This window comes from Arachis duranensis, chromosome 6 (genome assembly GCF_000817695.3).
Source record: "Arachis duranensis cultivar V14167 chromosome 6, aradu.V14167.gnm2.J7QH, whole genome shotgun sequence".
NCBI lineage: Eukaryota > Viridiplantae > Streptophyta > Magnoliopsida > Fabales > Fabaceae > Arachis > Arachis duranensis.
This window is the reverse complement of record NC_029777.3, coordinates 21,650,647-21,675,883: the sequence shown is the minus strand read 5'-3', so window position 1 is coordinate 21,675,883 and position 25,237 is coordinate 21,650,647. Positions and strand designations below refer to the sequence as shown.

At 35.8% G+C, this 25,237-nt stretch overlaps 2 protein-coding genes across 2 annotated transcripts; both read right to left on the bottom strand.

Moving 5' to 3' along the window:
* Positions 1–3,316: 3,316 nt before the first annotated feature.
* LOC107493379 (protein IQ-DOMAIN 2) lies at positions 3,317–6,957 on the bottom strand. Its single transcript, XM_016114480.3, has 6 exons — positions 6,743–6,957; positions 6,122–6,229; positions 5,734–6,048; positions 4,895–5,116; positions 4,652–4,771; positions 3,317–4,387 (listed from the first exon to the last, which is right to left on the bottom strand). Exons 2-6 carry the CDS (start codon positions 6,194–6,196, stop codon positions 3,683–3,685), a joined length of 1,437 nt encoding a protein of 478 aa, XP_015969966.1. The 5' UTR covers positions 6,197–6,229; positions 6,743–6,957; the 3' UTR covers positions 3,317–3,682.
* Positions 6,958–15,415: 8,458 nt separating this feature from the next.
* Positions 15,416–17,898, bottom strand: LOC107493380 (protein FAR1-RELATED SEQUENCE 5-like). Its single transcript, XM_021125776.2, has 3 exons — positions 17,052–17,898; positions 15,706–17,003; positions 15,416–15,550 (listed from the first exon to the last, which is right to left on the bottom strand). Exons 1-3 carry the CDS (start codon positions 17,896–17,898, stop codon positions 15,416–15,418), a joined length of 2,280 nt encoding a protein of 759 aa, XP_020981435.1.
* Between the last annotated feature and the right edge of the window lie 7,339 nt (positions 17,899–25,237).

Here is a 25,237-nt window from a genome sequence, read left to right as displayed (position 1 = left end):
GTTGGCTGTGGTCTAGTTACTATAGGAGATAATAAGGAAACGGTTCAAACACTGCATATCGAAGTGGTCCCTAAGGTGTTGGTGGCTGAGGTGGATGCTGAGGAACTTGCTCTGACAATCTCAGCCATACTCCGAATAAACCCACATACCAATGACCGTAATCAGTCGATGGTCTAAAGTCCCAAGTCGGAAGGGGGTGCAACTCTCGCAACCGAGTGTTGCGACGGTTGCCCATTCCTCTATCCATCCCTCATGTAAAACCCTCCAGTCATGAAGTTGCACTCTGCGAAGAGTGATGTAATGCTCTTTTGTTCTAATTACTTTTGTTAGCTCTAGGGCGAGTTGTGCATACCCGAATTGACGCATCACTTGGTTTGCAGGGTGCCATTCGACACACTTGAATGACAATAATAGAACAACGGTGTCACACATCTCAAGTTGTCCATGTAGCTCGTCAGGTATGATCTATCCTTTCTACAGCCGTCAGACAACCTGCAACATATTATTGAAAAATTAGAAACTTAATATCATGTTGGATATTAACACACACAAAGCAAAAACACTAACCTCCTCCATGTAGTCTATTTCCTGCCTAAATGTCACTATGGTCTTTGATAACCGCGCTATGGATCGCGGGGAATGACTCTACCTGCAACACATAACATTAAAAATATTAAAATATATGCCATCAATCAAATATGCATTGTCAATAAATATACAATTAAAATAAAAACTGTTATCTCCGAGCAACTGATACGTCAGCCGTTGCAAGGTGCTGTCTCGGAACGGGTGCAATACACGAGATTCACTCCCATGCCTATACAAATAAAAGATTAAGAGGGTTATCTATCTTTTTGAAATCGTATCGTGATGCATGGCACAGTGCCTGTAAAGATGCGTGAGACATGCTGGCCCTAAATGTAAGTGTGGATCCGCTAAAAATTGTGGAGTATTGGGAGATACTGCACATAGGCATAGGCCATCGACTTATCCGTGAATAGGGTCGAACCCAGCAAACAAAAAATCTGACATATGACATATCTCTAAATAGATTCCAAATTATCCAATGGCTCTCTGTCTTTGATACAGCGAACCCATGCCAACTTTATATAAGATTTGGAGGAACTGCTCACAACGAGTTCTCTGTCAAAAATTGTGATACTCTGGCTGCTCAAGAAGTCATGACTGCTATCTGTCTGATTGCTCACAACCTCTCCATCAATCAGTAGGCCAAATATATGAGTCACGTCTTTTAATATAACAGTAACCTCACCCACTAGCAATAAAAAAGTGTGAGTCTCCAGCCTTCGCCTTTCAACGAGAGCAAATAGTAAGGAGACATATCCTCCGATCACCCAATTTTCGAAACGTGGTAAAATCCTGTTGTTCGTAAGACGTCATCTACCATCAGATTCCACGTCTCCAGTGGATCAAGTTTATGGACCATATAATTCTTGTTAGGTTGGTCCAACAAAAATATGTTTATTCATTAAATATATTTATTAGTTTAAATGAATGAAGATTTATTACTCATTAAGTTAACTAAATACAAATTAAAATAAAAACATATTATGATAACAGAAAATTAAAATATAACAAAAGAAATTCGAAAATTAACAATATTTATTTATTAATATTTAAATTATTTATTAATTCTACACAAAAATAATAATATCATAACAAAAAAATCAAAAAAAATTATATATTCATATTTTGATTATTTCTTTATTTATTAATTACAAGTATAAAATAAAATAATATTATAATAGAAAAATAAAAATATTACTCAAAAATAGTTTATTTATCTTATTTATTAAATTTAATAATTACAAATTTAAATAACATAACAGTGCTAAATACAAGTAAAAATAATAATACTAAAATAATAATGTTATAAATCAACATATGATGCTAACACTAAAAAAATATTAATTAAAACTAAAAAAATTTAAATACAAAAGATAAACAAAATTTATCAAATTACATAAATAAGATGATCCAAATAATTGATAATATGTTTTTTGGCTACCGTATAATCACCTACTATTTTTGATAAATACAAACTTATAATTTTTTTTATGTATAATCACTCTTTTTTTAACAAGCTACTAACTCTTCTTCATCGCGGAACTCTTCTCTCTCAAAATCCTTCTCTTCTATATTCATTCTCTGAATGCAACAAAGGGGTTGATCTCAATTTAAAGAGCTTGTAATCTGCGTCACTTGTTCTCGAAGAAAGGAGCTGTCTCTTGCATGCAGACACACTTCCAACACATCATTTCCGTGTTGTAAAAACTACTACAATTCCTTAGAAACGTGCAGCAAATCTCTGTAAAAGCTCCTTAAAATCTCTGAACGGCTGACGCAACACGCTCCCTGTGTGTTGTCCGGGTGCTTCCACGTTTGCGACAAATTTCTAGACAAAATTACAAGGAATCGGTGAAACACACCCTTCACGTGTTGTTCCGGTGATGACACTTGTTCCACGTTTCGCCGAATCACTGACGACGATGTTCTAACACACCCCTTTGTATTGTGCTACACCTGCAAACCTGTAAAATACCCCAATTGTCAATATTGGACAAACACACCAGTTTTCTTTTCATATGAAAAATTATTTCTGGCAGCTACTGGAAATAACCACCTTATTTATTTACCTTTGGAAATTTGATGTTCCATACAGCTACTGGCAGCCAGGTCTCGTGCAAGACCAATGAGGGGCAATGGTGGTCCAATTCAGTTAATACCCTGGGTTTGTCGGTCCTTTTCAGTTTTTCTTTTACTTTTTCCTTTTTTGTTTAAAAGGTTCAAAAAGAAGTTGAGTCATCCAAACTCCCTTGGTGAATGGGCTAAGGAATAAATTCTGATACATATTTAACAATTATATAATATACCTGTTTTCTAACACAACTACTAAACGCATAAGATGAGGCCAATTAAATTGAAAAACGAGAGATTAGTTCTCAATAATATCTAATCGCATTCCTAATTATTCCCCTCGGTTTCTAACTTAATTGAGGCAAGAAGTATCAATGAGTTGGCAGCTCCCATCATAATCATAATACACTTCAACGGGTTGGAAGCATCCATTTCAACTACCCCTTCACAATAATACAAGTATCCCCAACCAACCCTTGCACCATAACAGATCATTAATAATGCTATTCATATTTACCAGGTATTATTATTTGTTTAAGCCTTTTGTTTTGTATGTAATCTAATAATTCGTTACATTGATGGGAAGTGTACCAAGAACTAATGCCGACAAGAATAGAATTGTAAGCTATAGTATAATTTGATGGTAGCATCAAATGAATGAGACAAAAGAACAAAATGTACATTTTATATCACAATAAAAAGAAAAAAAAAATCAAGAACTTTAATAGATCGATGACACTCTTGTCCTTGATGGGTCTGTCATATGAACATCATGAATTCTTCCTTCCCCTAAGGGCAGCAAATAGTGAGAATGAAAATAATACATAGAGATAAATTTAATGTGTAAAGAAACTTTCACCCCAAATCAATAGGTTTCAAGAAACGTTAGATACACATAATAATTAATTAGGATAAATAAACAAATGAAACACTCAATTCAAATAAACTTGTGTCTTATTTCTTCCCTGATGTTTCCAATCCTACCTTCAATGTCTTCAACAATCCTTTCACTTTGGCAGTATAATCAACTGGCCGCACCGTTGCTCACGGCGAATTCTGCATTTAAACTGCTTTCTATCTTCGGTGGACCTGAATGCCGCCGGGGTGGTCTGGCAGGTGAAGCCGGAAAAGAAAGACGCTTCTTTGCAGTCCCAAAGGAACCCTTATCTGTTTTCCCATTTTCCATGGTTAATGGACTTTGACTTTGTGTCCTGGACTTGGCTTTTGCAGATTGAGTTGGCACCATGTAACTTGGAACTGATGGAGAGCTGGCAAGGCTCTCATCATCCCTCACTGATGATCCGGCGATGGAGTGCCTCCGAAACCGGTCTGACTGTACACTGACCATGCTTTTGGAGTCATCTTCCAAAACCAAGCTGCCCTTTGGGCTCCCCTTCTTCAGTTTCCTAGCGACTGCTGGAGAAGCCGGTGCCTTGGGAGGAGCCGAATGGGACTGGAAGCTAGGTGTGCCGGGATTTTGGCTGGCCGTTGGAGAGTGCGTTTCAGAATTTAGCTGGAAACGAGCAAATGATTTGCTGATTTCCCCAGCAGTAATGCTGCGGCTTGAGCTTTTTATGGATGAATGGTCGTGCAGCTCTTTATCCATCATGCCACGGCTCTCCCAAGGTCGAGCTGCCATCCATCGTTCCAGCCAACTCCAACCCCAGCTAGGATTGGTTGGATCCATGAACATGGGATTCATAGATTTAGATGAGCTCTTCCCGTTTTGCTGTCAAATCAAGATTTTAGCAAATATCAAACTCCGAACTTAATTTGTTTTAAAAATCAATAAACTTAAAACTCATTGATGTAACTTATATCACAGGCAAAGACTGTTATTCACTCAAAATATATATTTCAGGTAGCCAAGTACCACCATTGATGACAGGAATCAACCAAAAATAGAATCGGATTATGCAAAAATGAGACGAGACAGCACATGTTTAAGGCTCTGAAGATAGTGAATCCAAAAGGAAAAGGATCAATGCAAAACCTGATGAGTGAATGCATAAGCCAGTGCCCTTTCTCTTCTCATAGCAGCCTCATACTTGCCCAGTAACTTGGCTTCAATCTGTTCTTTTGATTGTAAGCTGTCATCCCATTCCTCGCCAATCTATCATGACAATTTGACAACAGTTAAAAAATTTTCCAAATACTATGTTATAAATTTAAATAAATAAATGTTCATATAAAAGAGCACACAATTAGAGATAATAAAGGAAATGAAAAAGCATACCCGCATGCTCTCGAGCTCTTTTGCATGCTTCTGCAAGAGCTGTCGCTGCAGAGCCTGATTCTCCTCTAACATTCTGATCCTCCGAGAACGAATCTGACCTTGCACACGAGCTAAAGTCTGCATAGAGCGAAGGGTACTTATCGCTTGGCGCTTAACAATGGGCCCTTCCATCAATGACTTCAATCTGACCAGTCCTCTTAAAGCCCGCAGCGCTCTTCTTGCCTAAAATGATTTCAAAACCAAACTTAGTTTGAAAGGTAATGCAGATAGTAACATATCCTTTTGGCAGCCATTATTTATTACCAATTTACCATTGATGTCCTCAAAACTATATGCAATTAATATGCACAACCATAAAGAAATGTCCTTTTGTCTGGATTGAAGTATAAGAGTTTAAATTAGATCTACTTCTAAAGTAAAACTTCACCAGTAAACAAGAGATTGCCAGCCACATCATTTCTGTACCTAAAGATTAAATTACTCTCTCACCCCTTATTTCTGCATTTAATACTTGGAATTATTTATTATGAAAATGTTGTTAGCCACAGTAGCAACAGCTATATCGTGAATAGTTAGTTCATTTTGTTCCCACCATATGATTTGAAGGTGGAGGCATGGAGCTGCACTAACTGATGTTCATGAGTTAAAGGGCCAAATGAAGACAAGGGAGTTCTGTGTTTTTTTTTTTTTTTCTTTTTTTAAAGTCATTCTCATCAAATGTTGAATGAAATGAACTGTGACATAGAGGGAGCTAAAGGGAAGAAAAATAAAAATAATTCTTCAAAAAAAGAACATATATAAGGAATAATTTGTGTTTAAATCAAAATTAAAATGCATACCAAGTATCCCCGGAAAGCCGTTTGAATCTTAATTGCTGCCACTTCTTCCTTTGGTTTGCCAGAGAACCGAGTAATTGTATGACTGGTAGTAGCAGCTTCAACCCTAACCACTGGTGCCTGAACTGCAACAGCAGGAACAGGTTCCTCAACATCTGCAGAAGTTGCAACTTCAACAACACGATCATGACCGCTTTCAATTTCAAGATCAGCCAATTTAACATCTTCTGGTGGCAGAAGAGGTGGTGCTTTATCAGATTCCTGGTATGAGCCTGAACTCTGCAACTTCTGCTTCCCAAACCATTTCTTCTTTGATTTCTGCAGAGGAAGTTGGTTAATCTAAGAGAAGGGTATCAGAATAATTGAGATAAGTTATAAACATTATCCAAACCTGTTCTTTCTTCTCCTTTGAGTCAGGACTCAGAGCTTTCTTCACAGAAGAAAACCAATTTCCTTTTCTCCCCATATTCTTGGGCTCTTGGCCTTCCTCAATTTGATCCTTTACACCCAAAAAAGAAGGGCAAATTTTTAAGATCTCAAACCTCAAATTAAAAATAATTCATTTTTGAAGAGGAAGCAAATTCAATTACATTAAATGCCATTAAGATTAGGACTAACAATATTTGCTAATGAAAAGGAAGAGATCTCAAAAATTGTGTAACGCAATTTTGAAAACAACAAGCTTCTGCAAGAGAAATTCATCATAATCCCTAGCTGTCTATGAATTCCGAATTATAGACCCCAAAAATGAAAGTAGAAAAAAAAAAGGTAAAATCATTACAATTCACAACGGAAGAATGTTGAATCAGACAATAAAGCTACTGAATTATGCTTCCTTTTATAATTTCCAGCACACTACAATGTAGATTTATCTACTAACACCACTTAGAATACCGCTTCTATTGAAAGCTGAAATTGCTACAAATTCACATAAATTGCGAGGAATGAGAAAACAAAGAGAAAGATTGCAACTTGAGAGGATGTTGCAATGGCAATGAAGAAGATGTTTAACCTGAAGAGAAGAAACAATGGTAGATCTCAAGTATCTGATTCGGACCCAGTTTCTCTCTCAAGAAAAAGATTGCAACTTGAGGATCACTTTTCGCACCAAACAGCACCTTCTCTCTCTTCTTCTTCTTCTTGTTGTTGTTGCTGTTCCTCCCTGCAGAGAGGGAAAAATCAGATCTTGACAAATGCCAATAGAAGAGAAAAGAGGGAGCTTTGAATTATAATAAAGAGAACCAGCTGGTTTCTTTAGTGTTATGACCTTGCAACTGGGTTGGTCATGGTGGGTCCCCCAAATGTGTGTGTTGTGTTTTATTTATTTTACCTTTGCTTGTTTCGAAGCATCAAAATCGAAGTTAACGGTGTCTGTTACTAACTATCCATAATGACGATGATGATGTTCATGTGCTTGTTGCAGTAATTTTCACCTCCTCCTTTAACATAGTTTAACTGCTACTGTTGGAGTAGGGTTATTTATTGTTGGAAAAAATATGTTTCTTTTACATTTATTAACATGGGAAGTTCTATGGTGTGGATGGGTAAAAAAATCCACACCTGTGGATATTATGTGGCAAGCCTCATATGTTAACACGTTTTGCTTGGCATAGTGAGAAGTTTAGTTGATGGGATAGTTGGACAGGGAGGTGCAGTGGGTTTGCAGTGGTACTGCACAGTGCAACAAAGTTAATAAGTTTAATTAGATGTTAATTTTTTTGGCATGTTGAGACTATTGGGCAAGTTTAATTTTTTTTTGTCTATGTGGCCAGGAGTGGGTTTGGGCTTGGATCATATTTTTGTATTTGCAAGTGTGCAGAACAAAATTTTTTGTTGATAAAAGTTAGAGAAATATAACATTAAAAAGGAAGTGGGCTATAATTATTTTTGGGCTTGTGTGTCTGGGTTAACCGATATTTTAATTTACAAGGGTTGTGGCTAAGCTTATTTAACTGCCAAAAATCGTTAGGGTGTTCTCATAATATGTGACATATGTTACTAATAAGATAGTAAATAAGTTTTTAAGACAAGAAATAATTTTTTTATTATTTTGTAAAAGTTCTATTTTATTGGCATAGTTTCAGTGAAGTATAAAAATAGAGAATTCCTTGTAAATAATACGTATCTCATATTAATAACGTAAATGAAAGCATTATGAGTACGCAATTTAGTATAATATTTATGAAAGGCGATAAAAAAACTAAATACGAATATTTAACACTTTCTGCCGTTTACTTTTTTATTCATCCGAATAAAGTTATGAGTTTGTAAATTTTTTTTCTTGTTGTTGTTATTTTGATTAATATTTTTGGCTGTTAAAAATGAATGACTATATTATTGTGAACAGGAGTGAGTGGACACTTACATGAGATGTGGGTGCAAATGTATCTTACAGGATGATATATAAAATGGGTTTAAAATGAGTTAGGGTCAGATTTGAGGAAAGACATTAGTGGTGTCAGTGTTGCTTCCTCCACTCCCGTTGCAATATACATTTTTCGGTGTATGCGTTAAGCGTGATGAGCATTGAGGCTGGTCGTTTTCCATTCTATGTAGTGCGCAGGGGTCGAGTCCCTGGTATTTATAGGACATGGAAGGAGTGTGAGGACCAGGTGAATGGCTACCGAAACGCTGAACATCGTGGCTTTAGGGACTTGGATGAGGCTTATGCTTGGTTGCGAAGCGCGACAGCAACTTCCATCCGTCAGCCAGCAAATGCTGTTCAACCAGTGAGCAAAAGATCGTGTAAATTGTTGGAAGGAGCTTTTTGCTCACTCCCATCATCTCAGCAAGGATGCTCGGGAGTAGTGGCAGCGACCAGCGAGCACTGTGTTGGTGGAGTAAAGTCTGGTGGAGACGGAGGTGAGATATTAGAATAATTTTTTTTAAGTCTTTTCCAACAGTTTCATGTATGAATCGTTTAATGTCAAAGGGGTTTTCTTGTTATTGATATGCGTAAATGTTAGACCATACAGAGTTGGGTCGCGTAGTGGTGGCGCCTGTGAAAGAGAGTGCGTTCATGCATGTCGAAGACACGGAGCTGATGTTGATGCGAGCGTGCTCTTTCTTCGGGATTGGTCCCCCGATTTTTGTTCCTCAGGATATGAAGTCAAGGGATGGTGATGTCTTGTTTGGATTTACGGTTGTTCTTCCACAGAATGACAGAGGTCTAGATCTTGTTGCCCATGGTCTATTGTGCTACGAGGAGCGTTTTGCTCGGCAGGAAGTGTCATTCGCAATGGTTGAGAAGATTCTTTCTGCCACGGGATATACTGTTAGCGATTACAACTATCGCATTCTTGGCCGTGTGACAGAGCAGTTGAATGATGCTAAGAAGGAGGAAGTTGATAGGTTGAATGAACGAATTCGTGTACTGGAAGTTGAAAACGAAGATCTTAGAGGACAAGTTGAAATGTTTGGAGAAATGTTGGAGGAATAGGTTGCATGTAATTGTGTTAGTGTATATGGTTCTAGTTTTAATCTTTTCTTTTGTTTTGAGTAGATGGAAGACTTGCATTCTTCCGGTTGTAACTGAGTATTGTTCAGGTGTTTTGGTTGGGCTATACTATTGAAAAAGGGTTAATGTGGATTATGCTGTGATACAAGTCACATGTGGATGTGAGGTTGGTTTAGTGACGTGTTAAGTGATTTTCATTAGAGAAAGTAAATGGGTAAAGTTTTCCTAATAAATAAGATAACTTTGTTGAAGTAACTTTATGGTGTTAGTAATAAGTAAAGGATTAAAGAACCTGAAGTAGAAGAAAAAAAAAGTTATGAGCAAACTTCCGAATAATCGAGTAAAGAACCAAGGCTATCATGATGAATTATAGTTACCAACGAATTTTGAGATTTACGGTAATGAAAATGAAAAGAATATAGAAAAGTAAAATACAATTAGAACTAAGTCGGAAATTTGTTATTTAAAATAATGAATTGGGTTATTTATTTAGTCATATTTTTAAGTAGCAAATGATTTGGTTAAACAGATGCTTACATTGGTTGTTGATGATTTATTAATAACAAAAAAAATTTTTAATTATGACATTATCTTCTTAAGTGTATTTAATTCGTTTTTTTGAACTTCTTTCATTATATTTTTTATATAGTTGTTCTGACAGTATCTATATTGGGTATGTTATGAATTTTTTTATGTACTCTCAACAAAGTAGTTATCATGATCATGGATTAGGTGCTATTTTTGGACGAGTTATATTTTTTGTATTATTGGTGTGGACAATAAACTCTTAATATGATTGAATTTTGTCCGTAAATTACGTATTTTGGGGAAATTAAGACATTATTTGTATTGATGGGATTTAACGGAAAATAAAATAGGATGAGAAAAAATTAATGAAAATGGTTTTTGTTAATTGCATGAAAAGAGAACATATAGGAAAAAGATAAAGAATAGTTTCGGGCGCACTAAATTTTTTTATGTCCACAAATAAGAAGAAAATAATGATAAATTATATCAATATGAATAAAGTTAGACATTTACCCCTTATCATTAATAAATTATAGGTTGCATATAATGCAAAAAAGGGTATTAATATAAATTTATAATATTATGGTTTTCTTTGTTTTCATTTTTATTTCCTTCAAAACCCGAAAAAAAAATATCTGATTATTTTCTTTTCATTAATTTTTCCTAAATACATACCACATACAAAAAATTGTACTTTTCGTTGTATTTGCTTTACTTTACTCTCATTTATTTTCCTCTTAGTTTCTTGTCTTGTATTTTGTTTCGGAAAGCCAAAGAAAGCCTGAATAAAAATAATGAAGGCTAACCAAGTTTTTTTAGGTGAAACGAGATTGTTATCAGTTAATCTAACCAATTTAATTTTGTTATAACGTTGGTTTCAGGTGGTTAAGAAGAACTCATTTTTCTAATTGGGTTGAATCTTCTAGACATTGTCTTGTAAAGAAATGATATGATGCTTGGATTGATTGATGGGGGCGCATCAGAGAGGAATGACGGGTGTCTTATGATGTGACAATACGAGCAAAAAAAAAGGGGTTTCTCTCACACTTAATCTTTCTTGGAAGGTGAGTATAGTGAGGGTTGATAAATCTATTGAAATATTTTATAACCAAATTAATGGTAGGGCATGTACAAATGACGAATGAGACACTACACGAAGTGTCCATCAAGGTAAGCGAGACTCTGTATTGGGCCTACCTGACCTCACCAGTCCAAAAAGCACCAGGCCCAAGCCCATGAAGTATGCTTGTATCATTGTCTTCATACGGGAATGCATGCACACTTTGAGAGCTTTATACTACTCATACAACTGATTATTCTTCCCGACATAGCAAAGACGCTTAATGCTAACCCACAACGATGGAGAAAAATCTTGTGTCACCCTTTCGCAAGGAAACAGAAGTGTTGAAGTTTTCTGAAGATACCCCAGCATCCCAGTCTGAACTTGACAGGTACAGATTGTTAGTTTGAACGAGGATAAATACACTAAGTTGTGTATAATGCTGCCTCCATATGGCGGATTGTTTTTTGCAGGGAAGGAAGAACTGATGCCAGTGAGAATGGGACAACGCAGGACCAACAAGTCTTGCGTCTCCTTGGTGGCATTAGAGAGGTATGAAATCTTATTTGGTCAAGTGTATTTGTTGAGATGTAGATGTCACGAGGGTTTACTATGTTCGGTTTTGTTGGGTTATTCATGTGCTGATTTCCTACTTATCCACTATACTTGCAGCATTTGGATAAAGATAAGGAAACAACGAAGGCCCTTCTGCAGTCTCATGGAGACCAAATCAAGAAGCTGACAGAAGTGGTTGAAGGTCACAGCCACATACTCGGAGCTTTGATCAAGAATGTGTCAACCAAAGAGGATCCTGTGCCAGGCAAAAAGGATGAAGGAAATAACGATCCAGCAAAAGAGAGACGGGGCCGACCTAGAAAGACCAGCGATGGCACCAAAAAGACAGGGACAGGGGTGGTAGCAAGGAGGACGCCAGGGTTGAAATCGGCAAAGTCAAAGACTACAAATAGGTCCTTGAAGGTCAGATTGGGTTGAAATGATTTTTATGTGTGACAAGCTGCATTTTTTTGTTAGGGTCTTTTGTCTCCATGGAGTCTGATGTGTTAATACCATGTGTTTTTCATTTATGGTCATTTTGCTTAGCGCAAGCTACATTTTGAGGAACAAGAGTCTAGCACCGATGTCATGTTGGAGGTACAGCAGCAGGGTCATGGAACTCCATTCACCTATTACACTCATTCTAATGCCTATATGGATGGTGCTGAGACACCTAAGGTTTGACCATTATCCTCCTATTGATGAATATATATGAAGAATGTAATATTGTTTGCCTATTTGAGTTTCGTCTAACTAAGTATGATTTGATAAACAGTGTATGAAATTACTATTCCCACCGCCTGAGGGAATGGAGTTTGTTGGAATGGAACTTGCTGTTGCCGCCTATGTTTTTGGGAAGGATTTGCCGAAGAGGTTTACCAATCTATGTTTCATGATTTCCATTATGTTGTTTGCGTAGGTTGACTTATATATTGGCTATGCCGTTGTAATACTTTTCGTGTTACTTAACAGCGAGGTCCTCGTCCCAACCGAGCACTGTCTCGGTGACCGGCGTGCCCTGCACACCCTATGTCCTGGTGAACGGGTCGTGGATGACGTACGAACTAATCACAATGCTTATGCGGTTTGAATTTTTCCTTACATACTCTAGAAACACATTGGCTGATCCTTGTCGTAATAAATATTTATTTGTCGTTCCATTTCATAGGTGATAAGTCTGGTTGCTGTCATGTGCACTGAAGGCGCAACATCGGATTCCGTTCTCAAGAGGTGGTGGCTTCCCACCTCTTTCCAGGTAACGATCGTCCATCATTTCTCCTTGTAAATGTTACGAAATTGCAATTTGTAACTTAAAGAATTACAGTAAATCGCGGTTAATCCAACCAATTATTGTCCAAGCACGCTGGAGTACATCAAGCGCAAGTTCATGGGGAAAGCAGACCAACTCTTTAAGGTAAATTTCTCCATTTTTCATCATATGGTAAATGTCTCTATAGGTGCCAAACAAACTGTTACGTTAAACATCCTCAGGTCTACATTCCGCTGCACACGGAGGATCATTGGTATCTGATGATTATTGATTTCTTCAACTGGAAGTTAGTGTATCTTGACTCGCTGAAAGATTCCAACCTTACAAAGTCACGTAAGGATCAGATGTTGTATGTGGTAAGCGTGACTGAAGAAATTTTTTAATAACACAAATTACTTCTATGTGAAACAACGGAAAGATGCACTTTTTTTAACGTCAAATAATGCATGTTGGCTTCCGGATGAAACAGGCATTTTTCTTGGAAAACTTGTTGTGTGATGACTATTTCTACGAAGGAACGCCTAATGAAATGCACAAGCCATCCACTTATGAAATATTGGAGCCTGAGATCGGACAACAAGCATATGGCTCGTAAGTAATTGGTTTATTTTTGGTCTTCTATTGTTTCCCCCTAGGTGGCAAATAGCAGGTTCTCCACCCAAAATGGAGTACGTAGTTTCCAAGCATTTAAGCACCTATTATGATATACGTTGGTGACTCAGGTTCTCTATATGACTTGGTAAATTTGTATGAATGGTTTAATTAGCTTTAAGACAATTTATTGTGTGGTTACTTAAATTGATCAAAGGTCAAAGACATAGCCAGAACGATATAAAGCATCTTATTATGAATATTAATTAAATAAATTAAAATACCCAGTCTCTATTTGTTTTCTTGAAAGGTTATAATACCACCATTCATTTTTTCATACTGGTCTGATTTATGGTGGCCCATTTTGCCTAATGATGTTAACTTCAGGAACGACTGCGGAGTGTGGGTCGCTCAATGGATGATCCAATCCCATCTGTGGAGTAACTACGACCTACCGGTAACTCAAGATATCAGTTGATGTGCCGTGAATAGGATAGCAAATTCAGCGTTTCCTAATACTGATTCTGTTGTAACGTTTTCTGTTTTGTAGGTTGTTAACGAACATACAAGAATGAGGTTAGCAGTTGATATTGTATTGGGAAGACACAATCCATATCGAGCTGAAATCGGCCGGAAAGCTGTAGAATATTGGGACAAAATATGTAGGAAATCATCCAGAAAGACTAAGAAGATGACTGACCAGGTGGATGTTACTACAAGCCCAACCATATAGAATGTACTCAGCCAAGATGTACCCTTTTTTGGTGGCCAATTAGGGAATATTTTTTGTTTTTTTGGTTTTTTTGAATCTTATCATGCTGGAATGTTTAAACATTATATGAGGAGTATGTGATGTAAAATGCCCCTTTAGTTCCAACCAGCATGTTCCCGATGATGGGCTGTTTGGTTGATATAAAGAGGCACCTTTGGTAAACCTTTATGGTTGGGTTAAGGGTGAAGATGAACTGGCCCTTTTGTTGTCTCAGACCCTTGATCCCTTAGGAATTAAGTGGGTTCAATTTTTTGTGTGGGTACACAATTAAGAAGACAAAGTATGACTTCATTTTTTGGGCTATGACAACGTTCTTAAATTTATTAAAATTTTTTCTGTTAAATATTTTTTTAAAAAATCACTAACAATTTTAGTTGTATTTAAATTAAAGAAACAAAATGTTAAATTAATGTTCAATTAATTAACTAATACAGAAAACTTAAGTATTATTGTTCTTTGAGATTATGTATTTACTGTTTTTTCTAAATCAATTTTAATAAAAAAATTAACTTAACACAAAAGAAAGCGTATATTATTTTGAAATAAACTTAATGTAGTAGGATATGTATATATATTAAGTCAACATGTAATGATACTAACCAAAATGGGCCGCGAAACTACTAAATTAAATACAACTTCTTATTGGACGTAATTGCAGATTATAAAGATTAAGTCGTTTTCGGTGACTCAATATACAATGATTCACCTATAGTGGGAACTGACCAACCTGATATGTTGTGACCCTGTTGTTATTCCCTACGGACCTAATATTTAATACGAAATTTTTTTTATCCTGGTACAGCAAACTCCCAACAATGTAGAATACTTGTTCTTAACACTTATATCTGCTACATAACTACCATTACTTAGCCCATCGCAACCAAACTTTCCAAATAGAAGAAAGCACCTAACATCACTCATTTATCCAGTTTTGCATTTTTCTCCTAAGACATTACCTTATTTCAGCACCCATGTTGTATTAACAGTAACTCCTTATGTAAGCTCTTTAATAAAACATATTAAATAGTTGAACATATAAATACGACTGAAAATGCAATAGTGCTTCTCGCTACGATAATTACCTGCATTACACCTAAACATCTCAATAGGATAAACAACATAAGGTTAAACATGTTGGTCCCCATGCTAGTATACATGGATTAGTTTAACATGAAAGCAACATTAAAAGGGCTACGGATGGTTTCAACAAACCCTATCACACAAAACTACTCCATATGAACCACCATGCGGTTGGTTTGAATACTCGAACGAATGTTCCACCCATCTACACCAGTTTAGAGAAGTTGTGGAGTAGTTTCTGAACCTGAAACAGTGTCATTTACCAAATTCGTGAACGACATGGCACGCCCTATTACCCTAACATAGTAAATGTTTATGCGTGTATTAACAAACCTGGTGATTTTGACCAATATCGTCGCTCATTCCGAATGACTACTGCCCACGGTATCTGCAAAATGGAACCGTATTGATTAGTTCTACCTGCGGCATTCGAACAGACCCACCTCCAATCACGTGTTCTACCCCAATAGTTTGATCATTGGATCCGGTCGCTTCCAGTTCAGCCACCTAAATAAGTCACAGTTGTTACCGATTCACATATGAGTAAAAGGTTCTTCACATCAAAAAACTTAATTTAGATGCAAGAACTTGCATAGTATATAAGCAACTTAAAAATATTCACCCGTTATGAACAAATAAATTTATATTAAATTCTAAATTACCTCCTCACTTTGTCCCCCGTCCTCAGCAGAATTGAATGTATCCACTCGGGGTTTTTTTCCCCGACAAGGCCTTCCATCTGTGCAAGTCCTCTTTGTATGTCCCGGCTTGTTGCAGTTCGCACACTTTCTCTTGGACGCCTTTCTCTTATGACCCCTTGGTGCTCCCTTTGTTCGCACAACAACTGGATCTCGAATTTCACCGCGTTGCTTAGACTTGGTAGGATGAACACCATTGGCCAACTCTGATTCCAATGTTGCACATAGTCGGCGAATCCCCTCCAAAGCAACACCGAATAACCCAACCTTCTGGGCCCCTAAAAAGAACAACCATCTGGACGCCGAATGAAGTGCTCCATGGCGAAGCAAGAACCCTCTATCACCCCCGTCATCTGTTTTCTCAGCGTATGCGCCTAATGATTTTGCTTCTTTGGTCCAACGCTTCAACACTAGACTACTAGGTATTGTCAACAAGTGTTCATGCTTCATGACAAAAAACATATGTTTGCATGGAAACCCCTGAATTCTCCAAAAATTACAACCACATTCTAATTTACCCATGTTCTTATCACATAATACTATAATATGACGGCCTGGATGACCGTACTCCTCAACTGTGTACACCTTTGTGGTCAATGACCGCCTCACCCCAACAAAATTAACTGAAGATACACTCTGAATCTCCCGTTTAGCATCTACAAATACCGCTCTCGTGTAAACAGAAGCTGCATGACGCTCAAGGGATTCCAGCGAGGTTGTCAGCACTGGTTCACTATAAATAGACCTGAACTGTGCCAACAACTCATTGTTCCTATACTCTCGCACAAGAAGTTCTAGATTCTGAACAAGCTCCAACATACTGTGTTTTGATTCAAGAAAATTCTTGCACACCGAATTTATCCCTTCGCACCGTGATGTTGTCCGATACCCGGCACAGAATTTCTCGCACAAGAAAGCGTTTGCCCACATCTCCTTTTTCCCATAGACTTGGTTCCACCATAGTGAATCCTGCAAGCCATAATCGGCTGCGGCCTGAGCCCACTCTGCCTCAAAGTCATCAACCCTCATTTCAGAATAAATCCACCGATTAAAAAGCCGACGTAAATTGTCATCCTTCACGTTTGACGTGACATTCTTCTCTAAGTGCCAAGCACATAACCTATGCGTGGCATTTGGAAAAATTGTTCGAACGGCTTCTCGAATTGAGTCATCACCATCTGTGACAACAACAGAAGGCTGCTTGCTGCACATGACCTCCAAGAAATTCTCCAACAGCCACGTGTATGATGCAATGCTCTCATCTAACACCAAACCAAACCCAAAAATACATGTTTACTTGTGGTTATTACATCCTGAGAAAATCACTAGTGGCCTCTTGTATTTGTCCTTCTTGTAGGTTGAGTCGAATACAAGTACGTCTCTAAAGTATTGGTAATCTATCCTGTTGCCACCATCTGCCCACAGTAAATTCGCTAGCATCTCGTCTTCTGTCACATTATACCTTGCCATCGAAGTTGGGTCTGCATCGACTTTACCCTCCAAGTACACTATAGCTGCGTTTGCGTCTCCGTCAACTATCTTTGCACGACGCCTCTTATCCACGTAGTTATAAGCATCTTTCTTCAAAAAACCTACCAATGAATACCCTCCAGATACCCCAGCCATGTACCGCATTGTCTTTGCCGTGGAGATGCCACAACCTTGAAACCCATCTAATTGGGCTTTCGCAGCATCCGTCAACGAACGAAAACTTGTAATTAGATGGACCATTCCAGGATGAGTCATGTTGTGATTGTGGTTCAAAATGATTTTCTTGACCCTCCACAACGAGCTGTCCTTATCTAAATATATACACATTCTTGCTTCACAATTCGTCCTTGTCTCCGGCTTGTGAGGCCTCTTCCTGTCGATCCTGTTATAATGTTTCTTATCTCTCTGTCCCTCTCTATTGCAAAAAAATCTTCTCCGAACCAAATTACCCTTCTCATCCTTGAACATGTCTCCCCTTCTTATACCAAACCCGTAGAATTTTCCTAATCTCTTATAAAACTCGTATGCATCGTCTTCGCTACGAAACACCTTCCTCAAAATATCATTTTCCGTTATATCGGCTACATCTCCAAAATCGACTGTGCCCATCACGCCTGCCCCCTCCTCACACATTGCATTAATGTCAACAGCCTCGGGAACGTCCATCAAAATATTCACCACACAGTGCCAAATTCTTAAAGCATGCCTGGAAATTAAGCTCAAATGAAAAAAAAAAAGAATCCAACAATACTGCACAAAACCAACCACACAAATCTCTTGTCCCCCAAATAAAACATAAGCTTGTTAGGTCAACGAACCCACCGCTATATACCATTTTGTTATCTTAAATACATGCAACGATACCCTCCAATGATAGCTACCAAATGAATTCCAACAAAAGTGACAAGTGCTAGTTGCCACACAGCACCCAAGCCCACAGCAAACTCAGAAATAAATGTGCCAACGTAGTAAAAATACTATCCATGTCTTACTAATAACAAGAACAAAAAAACCCAACCTATCGAACTCAATAATTACATCACCTATCCAAGCAGATTATTGCATCGCAGTTATCATAAACTTATTTCAAATGTTAGAAGCAGTGTGAAATTAAACCCATGAAGCGTATAATAAATCAAAAGATCACGTATTGCAAATTATTTAACAACAACACAAGTTAGGAACAATGAAACATGATTAAACTTTCAACACTTTTCAGCCAAATCTTAATTACGGTCGTCACAATGATTAACAACTACAAAAAATAATGAACGAACACTGAATAAGTTGCATAGGCAGTGCAAATTTAAAATTTTAAGGTTCTGAACGCAGTAAAAATACTATCCATGTCTTACTAATAACAAGAAGAGCAAAACTCAACCTCTTGAACTCAATAATTACAGCACCTATCCAAACAGATTATTAAATCGCAGTTATCATAAACTTATTTCAAATGCTAGAAGCAGTGTGAAATTAAACACATGAAGCGTATAATAAATCAAAATATCACGTATTGCAAATTATTTAACAACAACACAAGTAATGAACAACGAAACATGATTAAACTTTCAACACTTTTCAGCCATATTTTAACTAGGCTCGTCATAATGATTAACAACTACAAAAAATAATGAACCAACAGTGAATAAGTTAAATAGGCAGTGCAAATTTAAAATTTTTGGAACGCAGTAAAAATACTATCCATGTCTTACTAATAACAAGAACAAAAAAACCCAACCTATCGAACTCAATAATTACATCACCTATCCAAGCAGATTATTGCATCGCAGTTATCATAAACTTATTTCAAATGCTACAAGTAGTGTGAAATTAAACACATGAAGCGTATCATAAATAAAAAGATCATGAATTGCAAATTATTTAACAAGAACACAAGCTACGAACAACGAAACATTATTAAACATTCAACACTTTTCAACCCAATATTAACCAGCCTCGTCACAATGATTAACAACAACAAAAAAAATGAACTAACAGTGAATAAGTTACATAGGCAGTGCAAATTTAAAATTTTATGGTTCTGAATTTAGAATTCACAATCAAATACAATCAATGTTCAACGCCAATCAAGCAAACACTGACTGAGCATTAAGTTCTGGTTCTCTAATTGGGAAGCAACAAATTCAACCTACAGCAACAAATTTAACAAACCCTAGTAAAGTCCCGATTTATCGCAACATTTACTTCCGCAACATGGCAAATTTATTGAATACATTTTTAGCAACATACATATATACGATGGGAAGGTAAATCTGAACAATACGAAACATAGTAGGCATGGTGCAGAGACTCACCAACGGGCGACTGCGACGCCGCGACCTCCCCTCCAAACGCAAGCAATCAGGATTTTCCGCGACTTCCTTCTGCCAGCGGCGACAAGAAAGCCGAAACACGAGAACCCAATAACTGCGACGACACTCGGGTGACACTTGCAGGCAGAATCGACAAGTACAGGCACGGACTGCGTGCAGGAACCACCATGCAGACCACTCACTGCCTAACGGATCCGCGAGCTGCCTAGCACAGGTCCGATAGGCGAGCAGCAGACGCGGACGATACAGGGATAGGCATAAGAGCACCACAGCGGAATTCCTTGGGTGCGACGAACGGCGGGTGTAGTTGACCACTCCCGCTGACGACGACAAGTTCTGCGGGAGGCTAGGGTTTGCTTACTGCGTCGGAGGCTAGTTGAAGTAGCAATTTTCTTCAGGAATGAATTGGAGAAGGGGGGATAACGCGTGCAATCCCTTTTCTCCCTTTCAAAGTAACGAAACGACGTCGTCTTCTCTAAACCGTTTCATTTATATCCGGTCCGACTTTCCGGTTCGGTTCGACAGTTCTTAATGGTTTTTTTTTTGGTTAGTTTCTTAATGGTTTTTAATTCGACGGTCTTCCACATATCACCTGCCCCAAAAGATTTTTGGCAGTTAAATAAGCTTAGTCCACTTCCTTTTTAATGTTATATATTTGTTCATACATCTAAATATTAGAATTCCATATATTTTATTCCTTGTGGGTGAAAGTAATGTTATATGACACCTAAAGACATGTTTGATATGATCAAATACTTTTCAATTCAATTTCTTCTTTAAATATAACATCATTTTATTTCATTTTTATATTTCCAAAATTTGGTGAAGAGAATAACAAGAACAAAATGATTTTCTTTTTCATTGTTTCTTTTACAAAATACAATATATTATGAACAATGAATAAAATTTCACATAATTAACTAATGTTTTTCATAATTGGTAATTTGTTATAGATTTTGGATATGACAGGCACATGCAAAATGTGTTGGAAGTGAATAAGACAAGCTATGAGAACTGCATAGACAAAAGATTTCATTAAGAACATAACAAGGGGAGGTGGGAAAGATGTCATTGAACTGAAAGAAGTGAAGACCTATTACTTCTTGAGTTCAGGTGGTTTCTGTTGGAATGCTTTGAAAGTTGCAATTAATGTTGAAAATGCTGCACCAAGTCCATTACCAGGACATAATAAATCTTCATCTTGTACCGTTGGTATCAACCAAAATCTTGTGATCCTCCTAATATTGATGTGGGGCATCATCATCTTCAAATGATAATAGTTAGATCACAAATAGAACATTATCATAGGACTAATTGTAATGGTTGTGTTGGGATTTATAGTCTCTTTGAAATAGTAATTGAATGAACCATAAAAATTTAGAGTGTCTTTTCACTATAAAAAAAAGTATTCTTTTTAGAAGCTACAATTTTTTATTTTTTTAAAAAGATATTTATATTTTAAAAAATTATTTTTTATAATATTATATCTAAACATAATTAGTAGACAAAAATTTGTTACATAATTTTTAAAAATTAATAAAATTATTTTTATTTTTTAAAAAAATAAAAAAAGAAGATGTTTCGAAAAAAATATTTTATTCAAAACTCACCCATCATTTATTTGTCATGACAAATTACTCAAAATTAATGTTATATTTCTCTAACTTTTATCAACAAGAAATTTTGTTCTGCACACTTGCAAATACAAAAATATGATCCAAGCCCAAACCCACTCCTGGTCACATAGACAAAAAAAATTAAACTTGCCCAATAGTCTCAACATGCCAAAAAAATTAACATCTAATTAAACTTATTAATTTTGTTGCACTGTGCAGTACCACTGCAAACCCACTGCACCTCCCTGTCCAACTGTCCCATCAACTAAACTTCTCACTATGCCAAGCAAAACGTGTTAACATATGAGGCTTGCCACATAATATCCACAGGTGTGGATTTTTTTACCCATCCACACCATAGAACTTCCCTATTAACATTTGTTTGAAGCTACGGTTGTAGCATGTATTTTATTAGTAGGTATCCAATCCATTTCAATTCGGTCGGATAGAACTGTCAACTTGATTTGTTGCGAGTAGGGTTAAATACAAAATGAGTTTTAGCATGGGTCGGATAAAGTGTGAGTTGAGTATCAACTTTATTCGACTAATCCATATCCTATATATGTATATGTATTTGTGTCCTGATTCAACTTTATGTAAACCGCGTCAGCTTATTATGGTTTACGATCTGTTTCACCCTATCGCGAATTACGAATAACACCCACTTAATCCTAATCCGTTATACCCTATCCGAATTTACGTTCAAGCTCACACAAGCATAAACCGTTACAGCCCCACCATGGTTTATGCTTAATAGAATCGAAGCATAAATTGTTACAGAATGTAGCGATTTATGAACAAACAAAATAAAATAGTAAATTACGTCAGAAAATAGAGTATTATAAAAAAATAATTCAAAAACTTATAATTAAAACATCATTGATCAAACTTTTTTTAAACACTGTAGGACCACTCTTATTACCTATACTTGGAGATCCCTGCCTCCCCTTTCACTCTCAAATTTGTTATATATATGGAAGAACTTGTTTAAGTATTCCTCCGAATTTTAATTTTGAGACATCCATCTCGACAATTAGACTTGCCTTAGAGTTTGGTATACTTAGACAAGAAATCTCTTTACCTATAATTTAAATTTTTTAAACTATCTTAGACATATCTTCTGTCCACGGAATAGGTTGTCTTCTTAATTTTTTATATAGAGGTTCAAATAAAATTTTTATTTCTGATAAAAATTTTGCTACATAATTAAGGCATTTTAAGAATCTCTATAGTTATTTTTTGTCAATAATCTCATCTCAAAATTTTTCTACAAATTCAATAGATATTTTAATTGGAGTAATTATTTCTTGAAAAATCTCGTACCCCAAAAATTTTACTCTTGTTATAAATATTTTTATTTTCTTTCATAATATTGACAAATTTTTCTAGATGCTAAATATGTTGGTTAATTATTTAAAGTATACAAGTACGTCGTCTAAGTAAACTATAGTAAAATCTACATATGAGTAAAAAATATTATTTATAAGTAAACCACCCAAACCCTAACACACTTATACTCACTCACACACTTCTCACTCTCAGGCGCACACAACTCACACCTCACTCACCATCTTCCTCACTAAAAAACACACAAACACGGTTTTGAGAGGAAAGAAAGAAAGAAAAGAAGAAAGAAAGTGGGAAGAGAGAAGAGGGGGATCCAAGAGAGAGGGAGAGCGCCGAAGAAGGGGAAGCCGTCGCACCATTGTAACACCCTAACTTTTAGCATTTCATGATCGTACTAAAAATTCGAGCGCTACTTACCTCCTTTAATTATATACTATGTTTATTTATTATTGAGCCTTCATGAAATATATATATATAATTTTATATACATAGACTTATTTCAAAGAACCCCAATTACTAAAAACCAAAAGAATAAACAACGAGAAGAAAATAAATTCTAACAACTCAACTTGTAAATATAATCTTCTACACTCCTCTAGCTCCGCACTAAACTTTTGTACCTGTAACTAAAATGTGTGGAAATGAAGGGGTAAGAACTGGGAAGTTCTTAGTAGGATTAGGGTTAGAAGTTAAATTTATTTTATATATACTTGGTCAGCAATAACAGTCAACAAAGTACAACCCAATTCAACAATTATAAAACACAAAATTCACACAGCCATTTAACACACCCACAATCACAGGAAACACACTCACAAACAAATATGCGCAAACAAGTATGATGCATGTCTATCCCTAATGCAGGTAATGAGCTCATCTGTCGGTTTCGACTCGCTCCCGACGTAACTCAGTAATTTTTGTCTGAGTTTGGTTTTCAGTGACGTAACCTCTGTAAGCAGCCTATGTCTTACAGGTGCGTCTCTCTTAAGCCGATGCATGCAAACATAACCTTTGTAAGCAACCTAAATCTTACAGGTGAGGCTCTCTCTAACCAATGTTTGTATCGATAACTTCTGTAAGTAACCTCTATCTTACAAGTGCGACCATCCCCTGGATTAATCGATATATCGCTGGAAGCAAATTTCAATGGACTCACCACCATACCTCTGCTCACTTTCAACAGGTAAGCAATCATCTCAACTCGTTCTCAGTACCAAACAATATCTTTGCTTATCTCCTTTTCTTTTCGTTCTTTCTTTCTTTTCTTTTCTTTCTTTTCTTTTCTATGCTCTGCCCTCGTGTGGCAGGAATCTCTTTCGTTAATACGTTCTTTTATTCCTACTCTCTGTTTTTCTGTGGTAGAGATTTTTTAGATTCTTTTAATATTTTCTTTTCTTCTTCTTTTCTTTTCCTTGTTTTAATACCATAAATCATCTTCACACTCTTCCTCATCTCTCCCTAGATGTTTTATGAAGAGTGAATCATAAGAATTTCAACTTAGATTTGTCTTTCTATAACTTTTAAGTAGGTTAGTGTTTAACTCTTCTATTCTGTTATAGTACAAATTACTAATATATAATATATTTCAAAAATACATTGATAATAATCTTAATAATAAATTAATATCAATAATAATGATTTTCTTTATTACTCAAAACTTATAACTTAAGCATTATTATTAAACTTTTATAAATTATTCAAAATCATTGAACTTTTTAAAATATTTATATTTTTACCCCAACATATTTTATAATTTATTAAAATACTCTTACATATAGTATAATTATTAAAAATATCTAAAAACTTATATAATTATAAATTTAACTTGATCTTTTTATAAAATTATATTTTTCACTCTAAAAAAATAAAAAATCTTAGTTGTTCTCTTTACTCTAAAAAAACGAAACCCTCTCTTTGCTTCTCATAAAAATTCTACTTGATATATAATTCCGTTTTCAAGTTTTTTGATTAGCGATTCTTTGTAACTTTTAATTTAATCTCTCGGCCATCACACCTCATCAATTTTTACTTTATTCTCAATGATATTTCAGTCCAAAAATTACCAAAACAATTCAGTCCCTGCTGATTTCATCACAGCCAAATCATGAACTTCACAAATATATCAATATATCACAGAAATTTAACATAAACTCATTCACTTATCAAATTTTCATTTAATTATTATAAATTTATCAAACACTACTTTCGTACGAAATTAAAATAACAGAAACTCCAAAAAAGTTTTTTGATTAAGTCGCTGAAGAAAAAATGTTAAAAATTATCTGTATCTTTTAAAATTTTAATCAATTGAACTAGAAAAAAAGAGATATGTCACTATCAATTTTTATTGGACAAAAATAACACCAACGTATAAAAAAAAGATACAAATATTTTTATCGAATTAAATTTTTTATTGGAATTACAAATCGTAAAAACCGGGGCCGAAAAATCAACGAAAGTCAGGGTTCTCTCTTTCTCTCTCGGTCACTTTCTTTTCTCTTTTCTTTATATTGGTTCGGTGATACAAATGAAGCAAGATGATAATTATGATGATTAATGAATAAAATGAGGTATGTGTCATGTTTATATATATAAAAGCCACGTTTGACTTTTATTAATCTTTGTTTTCTTATAATAATAATAATAATAATAATAATAATAATTCTTTTATATTTTTTAAAAATATTTTATTATAATAAAAATTATTTA